This window comes from Meles meles, chromosome 6 (assembly GCF_922984935.1).
Source record: "Meles meles chromosome 6, mMelMel3.1 paternal haplotype, whole genome shotgun sequence".
In the NCBI taxonomy this organism is placed as follows: Eukaryota; Metazoa; Chordata; class Mammalia; order Carnivora; family Mustelidae; genus Meles; species Meles meles.
Genome location: NC_060071.1, coordinates 53,627,747 through 53,643,008, shown reverse-complemented (window position 1 = coordinate 53,643,008; position 15,262 = coordinate 53,627,747). Strand labels below are relative to the sequence as shown.

The 15,262-nt window shown below is 41.9% G+C and overlaps 1 protein-coding gene across 2 annotated transcripts in view; it reads left to right on the top strand.

Moving 5' to 3' along the window:
• Positions 1-3,987: 3,987 nt before the first annotated feature.
• RPGRIP1 (RPGR interacting protein 1) overlaps positions 3,988-15,262 on the top strand; it is a 42,822-nt gene continuing 31,547 nt past the window's right edge. The window contains exons 1-7 of one of the 2 annotated variants that reach the window (XM_046009172.1): positions 3,988-4,007; positions 8,260-8,405; positions 10,646-10,806; positions 11,221-11,364; positions 11,822-11,972; positions 14,462-14,914; positions 15,077-15,228. In XM_046009172.1, coding sequence (XP_045865128.1) covers positions 3,988-4,007; positions 8,260-8,405; positions 10,646-10,806; positions 11,221-11,364; positions 11,822-11,972; positions 14,462-14,914; positions 15,077-15,228 — 1,227 coding nt within the window. Of the gene's footprint in view, positions 4,008-8,259; positions 8,406-10,645; positions 10,807-11,220; positions 11,365-11,821; positions 11,973-14,461; positions 14,915-15,076; positions 15,229-15,262 lie in introns of those variants that run through there. The other variant, XM_046009173.1, reaches the window with a different exon arrangement.

Sequence of the window (15,262 nt, the reverse complement as noted above, 5' to 3'; positions counted from 1 at the left end):
AGGCAAGAGGCAAGAGGAAAATACTCTTATTTGGTATAGCATTGAGAGGGGAGATGTTTAATTCTGTCCATTCACAGATTGTCTTAACACTGTTTTCTTTCTTCAGAGCTTCCATTAAGGAGAATATAGAGCTGATTCGGCTTAAGAAGCTCTTACATGAAAGGAATACCTCATTGGTAGCAACAAAAGCACAGTTAACAGAAGTTCAAGAGGTGAGCTGCCAGGGCAGGCCACTGTGGGATGGCCTGGAATATCCTCAAATCTCAGACCTCTGGTGTCCTTGGCTGTTAGAGAAGCCCTGCTGGGCCCAATCAGGCATCCAGTTCCAGTGGGAACTGTCTGTCGCCAGTTTGGGGGGAAAGAGTATTATTTTCTCCACTGCATACATGGAAGACCACAACTGAGAGCAATTAAACTGTCACACAACTTATAGGGGATATTCAGATCCAGCCTTGTAATTCCGAGTCCATTCTTCTTCCAATACTTCCATTATCTCTCTTTTAGGAAGAAGGCTCAAACTCTGCCTTCTAAGGTAGAATTAAGTGGGGTTAACTTGAACCAGAGTTAAAGTCCCAGCCAAGGGCCACACCAGAATGTAATTAAGGTGGGAAGCTAAGAGCAGGCCCAGGGGAAGAGAAGGAGACTAGTCTTTACTGAGGACTCTCCATGTGCTGGACTCTGTCCAGTTGCTTACGTAATGATCTCATTTAAGCCTGACAACAACCCTCAACGTAAGTACATTTAACGAATGAGGGAACTGAGACTCAAAGAAGTTAAGTAACTTGTGTAAGTCATAAAAATACTTATGTGGGGGCGCCTGGGTGGCTCAGTGGGTTAAGCCGCTGCCTTCAGCTCAGGTCATGATCTCAGGATCCTGGGATCGAGTCCCACATCGGGCTCTCTGCTCAGTGGAGAGCCTGCTTCCCTTCCTCTCTCTCTGCCTGCCTCTCTTGTGATTTCTCTCTGTCAAATAAATAAATAAAATCTTTAAAAAAAAATACTTATGTGGGCAGAACAGGCTTTGAGTCCAGTTTTATCTGGCACCAAGGCTTATGCTCTTTTCTCATTACCACATAAGAGAAACTCATATATGAATGGTGGAAATGGGGCATCAAGTGTCTAAGTGATAGATCAGCACCATTCTTTTATTGACTAAATATGTACAGAGTACCAAGAACTGCGCAAAGCACTGGGACACAATGATTACAAAGTAAAACAGCTCCTACCTTCAAGGAACGTACCAGAGCAAGAGAACAAGATGTAAACAAACACAGCTATCCAAGTACAGGGTATTGGCAGGAACACAAGAGACATGAGAACACAGAAGTCAGCTCTTCCAGAGAATGCGGTGCAGGATCCAGAAAGGGTTCATAAAGGAATATACTCATGAGCCAAATACTGAGATACTGAAAGATTAATAGGTGTTAATAAGTGTGCAAGAGAGGGGAGAGTTTTCCAGGAGAGGAGAGGTATAACCCAGGGCACAGAGGTGAAAAACATCAGGGACTGGATCATGGAAGCCTTATCAGGATTTTAGACTTTATCCAATAGACAGTGGGAAGCTGTAGAAAGGTTTTAAACAAGTTGATAACATGATCAGTTTTTTCCCCAAAGAGATTACTTTGCCTTTTTTTTAATGTTTGAAGTTTTTTGAAATACATTTTAATAAAGAAATGGTACTTTAAAAAATAATGATTAACTCTGGGGCACCTGGGTGACTCAGTCAGTTAAGTCTGCCTTCGGCTCAGGTCATGATCCCAGGGTCCTTGGATCAAGCCCCACATTGGGCTCCCTGCTCAGCAGGAGGCCTGCTTCTCACTCTCCCACTCTCCCAGCTTGTATTCCCCTCGCTGTCTCTTTCTCTGTCAAATAAATAAATAAAATCTTTTTTAAAAATAATGATTAACTCTGAGTAGTAGAGTTATAGAAGACTGATATAGTCTTTATATTTTTCTGAAATTTTCAACTTATTGAAAATCACAAAACCAGAAGGAAAGATCATCTGGCAGTGGAGTGAATAATACAAGTTGGCTGATACAAGTAAAGTGATCAGGTAAAAAATGACTACAGTGGTCCAAGAGAGACACACGAGGGTCCCAATCAAGGCAGTGAGAGAGGCCCATAGAGAAAGGACTGTATTGGGAACTTCCAGGAAGTAGAAGAATGGACTTCATCACCAAAAGGGTAGAGGAAAAGGGGAAATGAAAGATGATTTCTGGGTCTCTGCGTGAGCAAGAAGATGATGATGGTATCTTTCATCTAGATTAGCTACAGTTAGCAGTGCCCTGGTTACTTCTGTTCTAATGGAAATTAAAGTCATCTTCACAAGGTCAACCACCAAACCTGTGTTTCAGAGAGAACTATGCACATGCTTGTATTCTTTTGACTTGGCTAATTTTGGTAGCACTTACAGAATGTGGAAACATGGGAAGGAAGATAATGTAAAATTGTATGGGCAAACAGCAACATTTGTAGGATTATATTTTTTGTAAAACCCCATCTATTCCTTCATCACATTAAAGGAAAAAAGGAAGCAAGCCATTCTGAATCCTTACCCATGTTAGTTGTAGTGGTAGAGATGAGCTAAAATGGGAAGCAATCACCCACAATTGTTTAAAATGCAGGTTTTACGATTTGTTTTTCTCCAACCTTTTTGCCTTTTTAGTCATCCTTTCTCTTGATCCCTTAGCATTAAATGTGGTGCTCAGTAGCACAGACTCTGAGTCAGACAAGCTGAGGTAAAATACTGCCTCTGCTTCTTAATAGCGCTATGACTGAGCAAATGACTTAACTCTGAGCTTTGGTGTTTCTTTTTTTTTTAAAGATTTTATTTATTTATTTGACAAAAAGAGATTACAAGTAGGCAAGAGAGGCAGGCAGGGAGAGAGAGGAGGAAGCAGGCTCTCCACGGAGCAGAGAGCTCAATGTGGGGCTCAATCCCAAGACCCTGGGATAGTGGCCTGAGCCGAAAACAGAGGCTTTAACCCACTGAGCCACCCAGGCGCCCCTGGTGTCTCATTTTTAAGGTTTCAGTAATAACTATGTCTCAAATATGCTGTGAGAATTAAATGAGATGAAATATGTGAAATCATTAAAATGAGCATAATGTAACAGATAATTAAACACAGTACTGCTCAGCCAGTAACAGCTGTTGTAGTTAATTTGGTTAGTATTGCTTTTTCTTTCCTTTCCTTTTCTTTTTTTCCCCCCCTTTTTAACAATTTATTTATTTATTTGACAGAGAGAGAGCAAGCAAGCCAAGCAGAGGAGTAGCAGGCAGAGGGAGAGGGAGAAGCAGACTCCCCATTGATCAGGGAGCCTGATGCAGGCCTCAATCCCAAGACCCTGAGTTCTTAACTTGAGTGAAGGCAGATGTTTAACCCACTGAGCCACTCAGGTACCCCAAGTGTTGCCTTTTCTGTTTCTAAAACTGGAAAGAAAACTTTTCTTTTTAAAGATTTTATTTATTTCACAGAGAGAGACACAGTGAGAGAGGGAACACAAGCAAAGGAAGTGTGAGAGGGAGGAGCAGGTTTCTCTCCGAGCAGGGAGCCCAATGTAGGGCTCGATCCCAGGACCCTGGGATCATGACCTGAGCCAAAGGCAGACCCTTAACAACTGAGCCACCCAGGCGCTCCTGGAAAGAAAACTTCCTGAAGCATGCTGAGTAAAGGATTGCACCTACTCTGAAAATAAATATTTTTCTTGGATATTCCACCAAATGCAATACAAATGTGAATAAATGACCCTTCAAGCTTTTTTGAAAGAAATTGCATCATCTGTTATGTTCACAAACCTCCTGACAAGCTAGGGCAGGAAAAAGTAGCAGCAATTAGTAAACAAGTATACAAATTGACTTGATTTATGAGAATTTTTAAATATCCCTTAAACTAACCATTTAAACATTTGTATTACAGAGATAAATATCAAAACGGATATCAAGTTGATAAATCAGTGGAACAATATGTATTTCTTTCTTTCAGGCATATGAAACCCTGCTCCAGAAGGTACAGAAGATTTCTTGAATCTCTGTTTCTTAGTAGTAAGAGGAATAAAACCCAAAGAATTTGTATTAATCTTTAAATACCATAACACCAGAATTTAACCAAGTAAATCGAAGTTATTATGACCTAAAATTTCTATTAAGACAAATGTCCTATTACTATGATGAGAAGATATTTATTGTGGCATTTTCATTCAGCTGAAATATGAGGTCTGAAATACATGGCATAATATTTTTCAGCCTATTGCTAGAGAGATTATATAGTATTTGTTCAGAAATTCCTAAGAGTATTCCTCTAGCATGTATGAGGTCATGAAATATAACAAAGTTATTGCATACCTTCTCTGATGTTTTTAAATGTTCAGCTCCATTCACTCCTGTGAGTGGGGTGCAGGTGAAGCCAGGTGAATGGCCATGATTAAAATTTACTAAGTCACAGTTCCCAGCATGAACAGCCACAGCTGTTCCTCGCCAGAGATGTTCACCAGAAAAAATGCATACTTCTTGAGTGAACATGTCATTTTGTTAGGTGCAAAGGGAAGAGTGTATCACCCTAAGAAGCGCTCAAATAGCTTAGAACGTAAAGGCAGCTACGAAAAGTTCACTTCACTTAGAGCCAGTGTTTAGTTTGGACCTTGGGAAAATTTATGCTCCAGCTATGCATCATAGTTTCCTGGAGTGGAAAATCCTCACTAACAGGGAAACAATAGTTCCTGAGAAATACTAGAGTGATGGACAATGCCAATCTACAGTGCAAAGGCACCGTGCTACTAATCAGAGTCATTCTTCTTGAGATCCACTAGGGAAGCTAGAGTTGCTGGTATCTTGAGACCATTTTTGCTGAGTGATATGACCATTCCCAGAGCAGCTTTCCTTTTGCCCCAGAATCAGGGAATCCTGAGTGCAGCCCATGATGCCCTCCTTGGGCAAGTGAATGAGCTCAGGGCAGAACTGAAGGAGCAGAATAAGAAGGCTGTGAGCTTCAAGAGCCAACTGGAAGATGTGTCCATCCTGCAGATAACACTGAAGGAGGTAAATAATACAATTGAAAGGTGGCATCTGTTATAAGTTACATTTCAATTTCAGAGATGTTAAAAAAGTGTATTTTACCAACACTATGGCTATTTCATTTTTTCAAATGAGAAAAATGGGGCTCCAGGTGGTTAAGTAATTTGCTCAAGATTATACCATTAGGGGAAAAACTGGGATTTATAGTTGTGTCTGTTCTCCAAAGTTTTTGCTGTATTATAATGTTCTGCTTCTTCTTTAGCAGTAGAAACCCAGACACCTTGAAAATGTGCTTCAGAGAATCCTCATTATTTCCAATAAAATTTCTATCACAGCAGTTGCTTCAAGTCTTACTAGTTTAATGGCTCCTCACAGACATGAGACATGAACATAGAAAGCCTCCTATCTAAGCCCCACTCTGCTACAGAAAGGGAAGACATTTTCAAGGTGATAGGTGTTACAATTTTATTTCAGGCGCTCTACTGTGATTCTTAGTTTCAGGAGAGAGTTGAAGATTTGGAAAAAGAACGAAACCTGCTGAATGACAATTATGAAAAACTCTTAGAAAAGTGAGTACCAAGTTTGGGTCCCAGAGCACTATTTGTTATAAAAGACAATTATAGAAAAGTGCCCTCACATTCTAAAATAATGCCTAGTGTGGGTAAGGAAATGCTGGTACTCAATACTGTTAGTGAGAACATAAAGTGGCACAGTATATTTGGAAGGGAATTCAGTGCTATCTACAGAAATGTGAAACATGCATAAACATGTATTTGCAAAGATAATGTAGAATAAGAATGTTAATAACTACATTGTTACTAATAGTAAAAAAAAGTGGAAACATCTAAATTTCCTTTGATAGGGATTGATTAAATAATGTTGCATCCCCACAATAAAATACTATGAAACGGTTAAAAATGAGGTAGACTTATATGTCTAAGATAGATTATTAAAAGAAAAGTTGTAACAGAATATACTAACTCTGACTTAGTTTATGGGGGATATTTGTGTGTGTGTGTGTGTGTGTGTGAGAGAGAGAGAGAGAGAGAGAGAATCAGCAAACCTCTCCTGAGATAAAAGGATTGGAGTAGGGCAAAAAGGCACTTTCACTTTTAATCTTTATACTTCTGTAGCTTTTAAATTTTTTCACAACAAGCATATATTAATTTATTAATTCTGAAATTTAAAATACCTGGAAGTTGGGGTACCTGGGTGGGTCAGTTGGTTAAGCATCTGCCTTTGGTTTAGGTCATGATCCCACAGTCTTGGGATTAAGCACTGTGTCTAGCTCTCTGCTCATCGGGGAGCCTGCTTCTTTCTCTGCCTCTGCCTGCCACTCCCCCTGTTTGTGCTTTGTGCTCTCTCTATGTCAAATAAATAAATAAATAAAATCTTAAAAAAAAAAAACCTGGAAGTTTAGGGGCAGTTGGTTAAGTGTCCTACTCTTTGTTTTGGCTTATCTAGGTGGGGGCAGTTGGTTAAGTGTCCTACTCTTTGTTTTGGCTTATCTCATGATCTCAGGGTCATGAGATTGAGCCCCACATCAGGCTCCAAGCTCCTCCCAAAGTCTGCTAAAGACTCTGTCTCCCTCTTTCTCTGTCATCCCCAGCTCCCTTCAAATAAGTAAATCTTTTTCTTAAAAAAAAATTCATTTATTTATTTGACAGAGAGAGAGATCACAAGTAGACAGAGCAGCAGGCAGGGAGACGGGGAGGAAGCAGGCTCCCTGCTGAGCGGAGAGCCTGATGTGGAGCTTAATCCCAGGACCCTGAGACCACTACTCGAACTGAAGGGCAGAGGCTTAACCTACCAAGTCACCCAGATGCCCCTTTAAATCTTTAAAAATAAAATACCATAAAATACCTGGAAGTTTAAAAAATAATTGAATATGCCTTCTGACTCAGTTAAAGGCAGTAGGGGATAGATTCAGGAGATTGGTATGGGAGCCTCCTGGGAATATCTGATGCTCTTCAATCCAGAGAAACGAAGTGGTGTAGGGATTAACCACTTTGAAGACTCTGTGTAACAAATATAACTATTAGCTTCTTCACTTAATCACTCAGAATGTTTTCTGCTTGCATCATCATGTAATATATGGCTAGGAAGTGCCAAGAACTTTTTTTTTTTAAAGTGGGCTACACACCCACCTTGGGGCCCATTGTAGGGCTCGAACTCATGACACTGGGGAGATCAAGAGTTGAAGGCTTAATAGACTGAGCCACCCAGGCTCTCTGAGAACTCTTACTACTAGCTTAAGCAAGTTGTTTTTATTTTTTAAGATTTTATTTATTTGTCAGAGAAAGAGATTGAGAGAGTGAGCGAGCACAAGCAGGGAGAGCAGCAAGCAGAGGGAGAAGCAGACTCCCTGCTGAGCAGGGAGCTCAATGTGGGACTCTATCCCAGGAGCCTGGGATCATGGCCTGAGCTGAAGGCAGATGCTTTAACCGACTGAACCACTCAGGCACCCAGCAAGTTGTTTTTAGACCACATTTATTCAAATGAAAAATAGGAAAAGACCTCTGCAGAAGTAATAGCTTATCAATGTCACTTGACTTACGTAAATTATCAAAGACAGATTGTGTGTGTTTTATACTCAAAATGGGCCTGCCCTGACAGCTAGTTACAGTGCTGTGTGGGAGTACAGCCATTGAAAAGGTTAGTTCCTGCCCTTCATTGTAGTAATTTATAATCTACTACAAAGGCAAGTATTCTCTAAACCAGCCATTGGTGAAGGTATATAGAAGAATAGAGTAGGGAAAAGAGGAATATTTTGTTCCTCATTTCTCTGAAAGTTTATTTAAGTAACCTCTGCACCCAACATGGGGCTTGAACTTATAACCCCTCAATCAAGAGTCTTGTGCTCTTCTGGGTGATCCAGTCAGGTGCCCCTGTTCCTCGTTTTTAATTCAGCAGGCCTGAGAATGTCTTGGTACACAGTACCTGAAGAAAGCCATCATGCTGGAGAAGTTCCTTGGGAGATAGATGGGATTTGGGTTGTTTGCTCAGTGGGATATCTGAGACCCAAACAGAAGTGATACTAAGGAACTCCTCAATAGGGCCCAAAAGTTCCAAGGCAGTTGGTAAATGACAGTTACAGAGAAAGCGGGGACAGAAAAACATGTAGGGGAATGAATGATGCGCTAGGCCCAGGAGATGCTGAAACTGTGTAATAAAGCCATCACATCACATACCTTTGAGTATTTATCTGACAATTCTCTCCTTGCTCCTTACTTGCTTCCCATTTTCAGCATGTTGGACAGCAGTAATCAGCCTCACTGGAGCGCTGAGCTCGCAGGAGAACAGCTACAGCAGAAAGTCTGTCAGTTGCAGGACCAGCTGGACGCTGAGCTGGAGGAGAAGAGAAAAGTCTTACTTCAGCTGTCCAGAGAGAAAGGTAGGTCAGGCTGTGAAGACCTTTTCTCAAGTGAGGCATCTTCTACGTCTGGTGTGGGAGAAGGGAAATTGGGTCAGCATTTCTCCAATCCCCTCACCTGATCCTATTGTTGTGTGGATCAGGGATAACTAGAATAAGAACATTGGCAATCAGATCAGATTTAAATCAAGAAAGCATGACACCTGCCTCACATGCAGAGGTTTTTATATGTAAAGTTTTCATTTGAGAGGATGACTAGTCTTAATTTTATTGTTTTATTTATTTACTTGCTTTCTTTTTTTTTTTTAAGATTTATTTATTTATTTATTTATTTGACAGACAGAGATCACAAGTAGACAGAGAGACAAGGCGTGCGGTGGGGGGGAGAGCAGGCTCCCCGCTGAGCAGAGAGCCTGACGTGGGACTTGATCCCAGGACCCTGAGATCATGACCCGAGCTGAAGGCAGAGGCTTTAACCCACCGAGGCACCCCTATTTACTTGCTTTCTAAGAGAGAGAGAAAGAGAGCCAGGACAGAGAGAGAGGGAGAGAAAGAATCTTAAGCAGGCTTTGTGCCCAGCACAGAGCCTGAAGCTGGGCTCGATCTCATGACTCTGAGATCTGGACCTGAGCCAAAAATCAAGAGTAGAATGGGTGCTCAACCAACTGAGCCACTCAAGTGCTCCTTAAATTTATTGTTTTTAGACATTCACTTTATTTATGAAAGTGCCTTTTATTCTTACTAATTATTTTAGAGGTGACTGGGAATCTTGCTTTTTGATTTATTTTGTTTTAACACCTGATGCCTCAAACTACAAAGCAAATTACTGCTCCTGGTTACCATTTCCATTTTCCCCATCTTAACTCTGAGATCATGGAGATAGTTATTCAGAAGATTTTTAAATACTGTCAGAGAGACTTTGTCTTACTTCTTTTTGCTAGGCTGGACCTTGATATTTAGTCATATCAAAGTTAGGTTTCATTAGACTCTAGTATATTCACATAGAAGAGTGAAGGAAAAGAAATATGACATCAAGAAAAATAGAGATAGGAACCATAAAGGGATAAAACCCAGAAGCACATGCTAAGAACCTTGTGGTATGTATGAGATACCAGTGAAGTATTGTAAAGACCTTGGGATAATCTAATCTGAACTACCCCCTCTAATGCATGGTAATGAAATGATCACACTAAACAATGATCACCTTCCTTCCCTGAAACACCCATACTCATCCACCCAAACACACGCATGCAGAAATGCCCAAATGCCCATTCTCCCACCCTCCAGGTCAGGGTGGGAGTGAGAGAGGTGCCACAGGAAGCCAGTAGCATGGAAGTCAGAATGGAGCTGAGGAGGAGTTGGAGAGATACCAGTTTGGCTGGTGCTAGCAAAAAGTTTGCACTTGGGGCACCTGGGTGGCTCAGTGGGTTAAAGCCTCTGCCTTCGGCTCAGGTCATGATCCCAGGGTCCTGGGATCGAGCCCCGCATCGGGCTCTCTGCTCCGCAGGGAGCCTGCTTCCTCCTCTCTCTCTGCCTGCTTCTCTGCCTAGTTGTGATTTCTCTCTGTCAAATAAATAAAATTAAAAAAAAAAAAGTTTGCACTGTAGGGTCACCTGGGTGGCTCATTCAGTTAAGCATCTGTGTTTGGCTCAGGTCATATCCTCAGAGTCCTAGATCAAGCCCTGTGTCGGGCTCTCTGCTTGGTGGGGGAGTCTGCTTCTTCCTTCCCCTCTTCCTCTCCTCCCCACCTCATGCTTGCTCTCTCTCTCTCTCTCTCTCAAATAAGTTAATAAATGAACTCTTTAAAAAAAAAGAAAGGTTTACATTGTAGAACTGCCTGCCTGACTCAGTTGGTATAGTATGCAACTCTTAATCTCACAGTTGTGGGTTCAAACCCCACATTGGGTGTGGAGCCTACTTAAAGTTAAAAAAAAAAAAAAAAAGTTTGCACTAACCCAGTCAAGTGGCTTTGTTTGCTGCTGGTGGTGGTTTTGGTGTGTTGTTTTTTTGTTTGTTTGTTTGTTTTTTACAGTTCTGCAGGTGTTTTTTGTTTTGTTTTTGGAGTCCAATGTCAGCTCAGTTTTCTGGGTCAATAAGTTGGAACCCCTTTGTAGAAATAAGATGGAATTGGCTTCTCTAAACGTTAATTTATAAAATAAATTAAACATTAGTGGGAAATTTAATTCGTACTTGGTCCAGCTTTAAGCATGATTACTGCTAACTACAGAGTTTCAACTTTCTGGATGATTTTTCTCCTCCAGCTCAAAACAGGGATCTGCAGCTTGAAGTCACCAATCTGCTTCAGAAGCATAAGCAGGAAGTAGAGATCCTCCAAAATCAAGAGACAATTTCCAAGTCTCCAGACAGGCATTCTGAACCAGCCACTCACCCAGCTCTATTCCAAGAGACCACTGCAACAGAGGTAAGAGCATGTCTAATCAAGCAAGTCCCTAAACAGAGGGATCCCCTTTATAGTGGGATCTCTGGCAAATATCCCTGGAAGAGACGATGTTTGAGGGCAGTCTTCAGAAGGCTGTGAGAGAGTTTCATGAGCTCCACACGTTTTTGCCACTCTTTACCCCTCACAGCATTTAGAATGCTTTTTCAGACGAGGACTTGAAATGATCTGCTGAAGAGCAAACCACCATTAGAGGCTGTGTAAATTACTGGGGCTACTGAACATGAGCAAGTAGGGGAGAAAGCCCTTGTGAAGGGATACAGCCCCCTTTTACTTCTGCTGCTGGTATTTTATTATCAGCGACAACTGCTTTGAGAATAGTTATTTCCGTGCCTCTCCTATTTCTATTCTCTTTTACCCATGCTTTTCTCACGATAGCCCTGTGAACCAAAAAACCAAGAAGAAAAGAAACTGTCCCAGATGTTAAGTGAGTTGCAGGTATCGCATGCGGAGACCGTGCTGGAACTAGAAAAGACCAGAGACATGCTCATTCTGCAGCGCAAAATCAACGTGTGCTATCAGGTGCAAGAAAAGGTGGTACAGGAAGAGGGTAGATAAATGGGTACTTGGGGACCACTTCCATGCTGGGAATGAAGTGAGGCCCGAGTTTCCAGGGCTGTTGCGAGGTGGTATGCTGCCATGTGCAACACAGAATGTGCCGTCGTTCGACGCACTTGAGGACTTGCGCTTGCCCTTGGCAAGTAGAAGCCGGTGAAGGGGCCAGCTAAAGAAAATGGCAGGTATGAATCTTCTGGGTTCCAGTTTCCCCAGAATCAGGAAACTATTATCCTATGGCACCAATAGCACAAATGGTCCCAGAGAAGTATGTGGTGACCCCAGGATTTTTTTCTAGTATATCAGTTTGTCCTGTTAATGAGATAGTGGAGTCTCCTTTACCCAAACAAGTGCCACTTTTTTATCTGGGCCCTTTGGTGCTGGGCCACTTAGATAGAAAAGTTCAGACGTCATTTTGTTTCAGGAGGAACTGGAGGCGATGATGACAAAAGCTGATAATGAAAATAAAGATCACAAAGAAAAACTGGAGAGGTTGAATCAACTGCTAGACCTTAAGAACAATCGTATCAATCAGCTGGAAGGTATTTTGAGAAGCCATGGCCTTCCGCTATCCGGCAAGTCTTAGTCCTTTGTTCTCATCTTGGACCCGTCATGTAGCTAATGCCTGTGCTGCCTCTGTGCACCTGCCTGGAAGGCGGCCCTTTGTGTCTCGGCATGAGACACATCCCTCCTGTTCTTTGTCCTGCCATCTTTGGTGTTTTCATACGTGGTTAACAGCTTCTTTTCCTCTCTCGTGTCAGTGTCTTCCTCTGATTCCTCTGGAGAGTTTCAGTAGGGCCCAGCAATTGCTGAATCTGTTTTGAGAATGGAGAGCATATCACTGTCGACTCCCAGGGTGGTTTAACACACTCCCTCTCTCAAGATTTTTTCCTCAACCCAGGCCAATATAGAGCTTTATCACTCATCTTTTTTTTTATATATATATTTTTAATTTATTTGACAGACAGAGATCACAAGTAGGCAGAGAGGCAGGCAGAGAGAGAGGAGGAAGCAGGCTCCCTGCGGAGCAGAGAGCCCGATGCGGGGCTCGATCCCAGGACCCTGAGATCATGACCTGAGCTGAAGGCAGAAGCTTTAACCCACTGAGCCACCTAGGCGCCCCTATCACTCATCTTTCATGTGAAAGATCACTCATCCTTTTCTGTGGCTTGTCTCTAAAAGTCTCTGAATTCTTTGTTGCAGTTTGAGGATGTTGACGTGACAGGGCAGCTGGCCGGACACTTATGCAAATTTCAAAGTGCGGTACTTCCTTCATTTAGTAGCATCACTACTGACCAGGAGCCGGTCTCAGTCTCACCTGTCAAGAATATTGGCTTTGTTATTAGACTTAATTTTCAGAGACCTGACTCACACTAACCAAATTCACCAAAGATCGATATTTAAATCAGAATGGTCATTTATTATTTTATAATAGTGGCTATTTCATTGCTGCCATGAGAATATCTAGAACTACTGTTCAGGGCAGCCCTCTCCCTGGAAAGCAGAATCAGGAAGCAGCTCACTTAGTGAGCGTGGAACTAGAGTAAAGGGAGATGGGTCATGCTGGGTCAGGATTTATCCATGCCAGGGCGAGTCTGTTAAAAAGTCACTGCCATGTAAGAAAGGAAATCCTCCCTTGGATTGAAATTCTCAAATGTTTCACATTCAAGGTCTTTCTCCTGGGACAGTGCAGGATAAATACCCTTTATCTACATTTGAAGACTCATTTGCTTTAATTTATAGTTCTTTCATTCCTGGTAAGATCAAAGAGTTTTTCATATGTTTACCAGTTATTTGTATTGTGTCTTTTGAAGATTGCCTATTTCTGTCCTTTACTGTTTCTTGATAGCATTTTATTCATTTGTAGAATTTCTTTATATGCTAAAATTATTAGCCCTGGGTCACGTAATGCAAAACTTTAAGTCTAGTTTAGTTATGTTAATCTCATCAGTTAAGAAACCATTAATCTAATCTTTGTGTTCCATTTATTTTGGACAGGGAGACATTCTGATGTATTCAAAGTATTTTTATTCTACTACATTAACTCTTAATATAGGAATTTCATTATTGACACATTGTGATGATTCAAATACTCCCCAATTTGAAGCAGAGTATATATCAGAGTTTCTGATTGCTGGACATAGGAGGTAATGCACAGATTTGGTAGACTGTCTTACATATCTTTTCATCCCTTTGCCAATACTTTCAACCTATTTCCAGGAAGTTTCCTCTCCAGCTTTTTACTCCATTACTCTTTGACTTAAGTGGATTTTTTTCTTTTCTTTTTTTGGCCACCTTATGTTGGAACCAAATCCTTAACAGAATGAATATTCTTTTTTTTTTTTTAAGATTTTATTTGTTTATTTGACAGACAGAGATCACAAGGAGGCAGAAAGGCAGGCAGAGAGAGAGGGGGAGGCAGGTTCACTACTGAGCAGAGAGCCCAATGTGGGGCTTGATCCCAGGACTCCAGGATCATGACCTGAGCCGAAGGCAGAGGCTTTAACCCTCTGAGCCACCCAGGCGCCCCCATAATGAAGATTCTTGTGACTGATCTGGCTAGCAGGGAAATCATTTCTTGGTAGAGCCCAATGTCATGTAAGAGGCACTATGACTATAAGTTGGTATTCTCTCAATCGCCCACATCCCAGATTTTTGGAAATACTCCTATTTTGTGTTTCTAGTGCTTCTCTGTTGGAATTAACAGAGAACCTTTCTGTTAGATAAAACAATAACATCTTCTTCATAGAACCTTGCTGTTAGATAAAGCAATAACATCTGTAGATGAAAGTGTGCCTCCAGTGTTTTCCTGAACTTAGCATTTACTTTCCAATCATTCATTTTGTACCTTATCTCTAAAGCAGTGCATGAGTTAGTTGGCTGTCAGAATTCAAAGCTCCTGGTTGCCATTCTTTTGCTTTTCCCTTTGAATTAGATGGTGTCTCAAAATCATCAACAATGTGGACTTTCATCATGATTTTTATTCTCCTTCTGTCCAACTTATTTTACCCTAAGGAAGAGCTCTCTATGCTTTAATGGATGGGCAGTTTTCTTTTCCCTCTAGAACAGCTCAGAGATGTGGCTTATGGCACCCGACAGTTGTCCTTATGTCTGGAAACACTGCCAAGTCATGGAGATGAGGAGAAAGTGGACATTTCTCTGCTGCATCAGAGTGAAAATCTTTTTGAACTACACATCCACCAGGCCTTCCTGACATCTGCTGCCCTGGCTCAGGCTGGAGACACTCAACCTACCACTTTCTGCACCTATTCCTTCTATGATTTTGAAACACACTGTACCCCACTAGCTGTGGGGCCACAGCCCCTCTATGACTTCACCTCCCAGTATGTGGTGGAAACAGATTCCCTTTTTTTGAACTACCTTCATGGGGCTTCAGCCCAGCTTGATCTATACCAGGCCATAGCCAGTGAGCACCACACTCTTGCAGCTGCATGGATTTGCTTTGAGAGGGTACTGGAGACTGTGGAGAAGGTCCATGGCTCTACCACACTTACTGGTAAGTGCTGTCAGCTTCCCACAGCTGCCAGAACTAATGTGGAATTTCCCAGAGTCTATAGCTGCGTTTCTGGTGGTTTCCCATTTTCTTCCTCTGCCTTTATTCTTAATCCTCGCCACACCATCCGTATCCTCCGTGCCTTTCATACCTTCTGCTATCCAGGAGCCAGTGGAGAAGACTTTGGGGTGTTAGAATATTGGATGAGGCTGCACTTCCCCATAGGATCCAGCCTACAAGCAGGCAATAAGCGGAAGAAAGCTCAGGCCTACCTGTCAACCAGTGTGCTTGGAGTCCGGGAGGCCCTGGAGGATAAGGTGAGAAGAAGGATGTGCTCAAGCATCTTAGAGG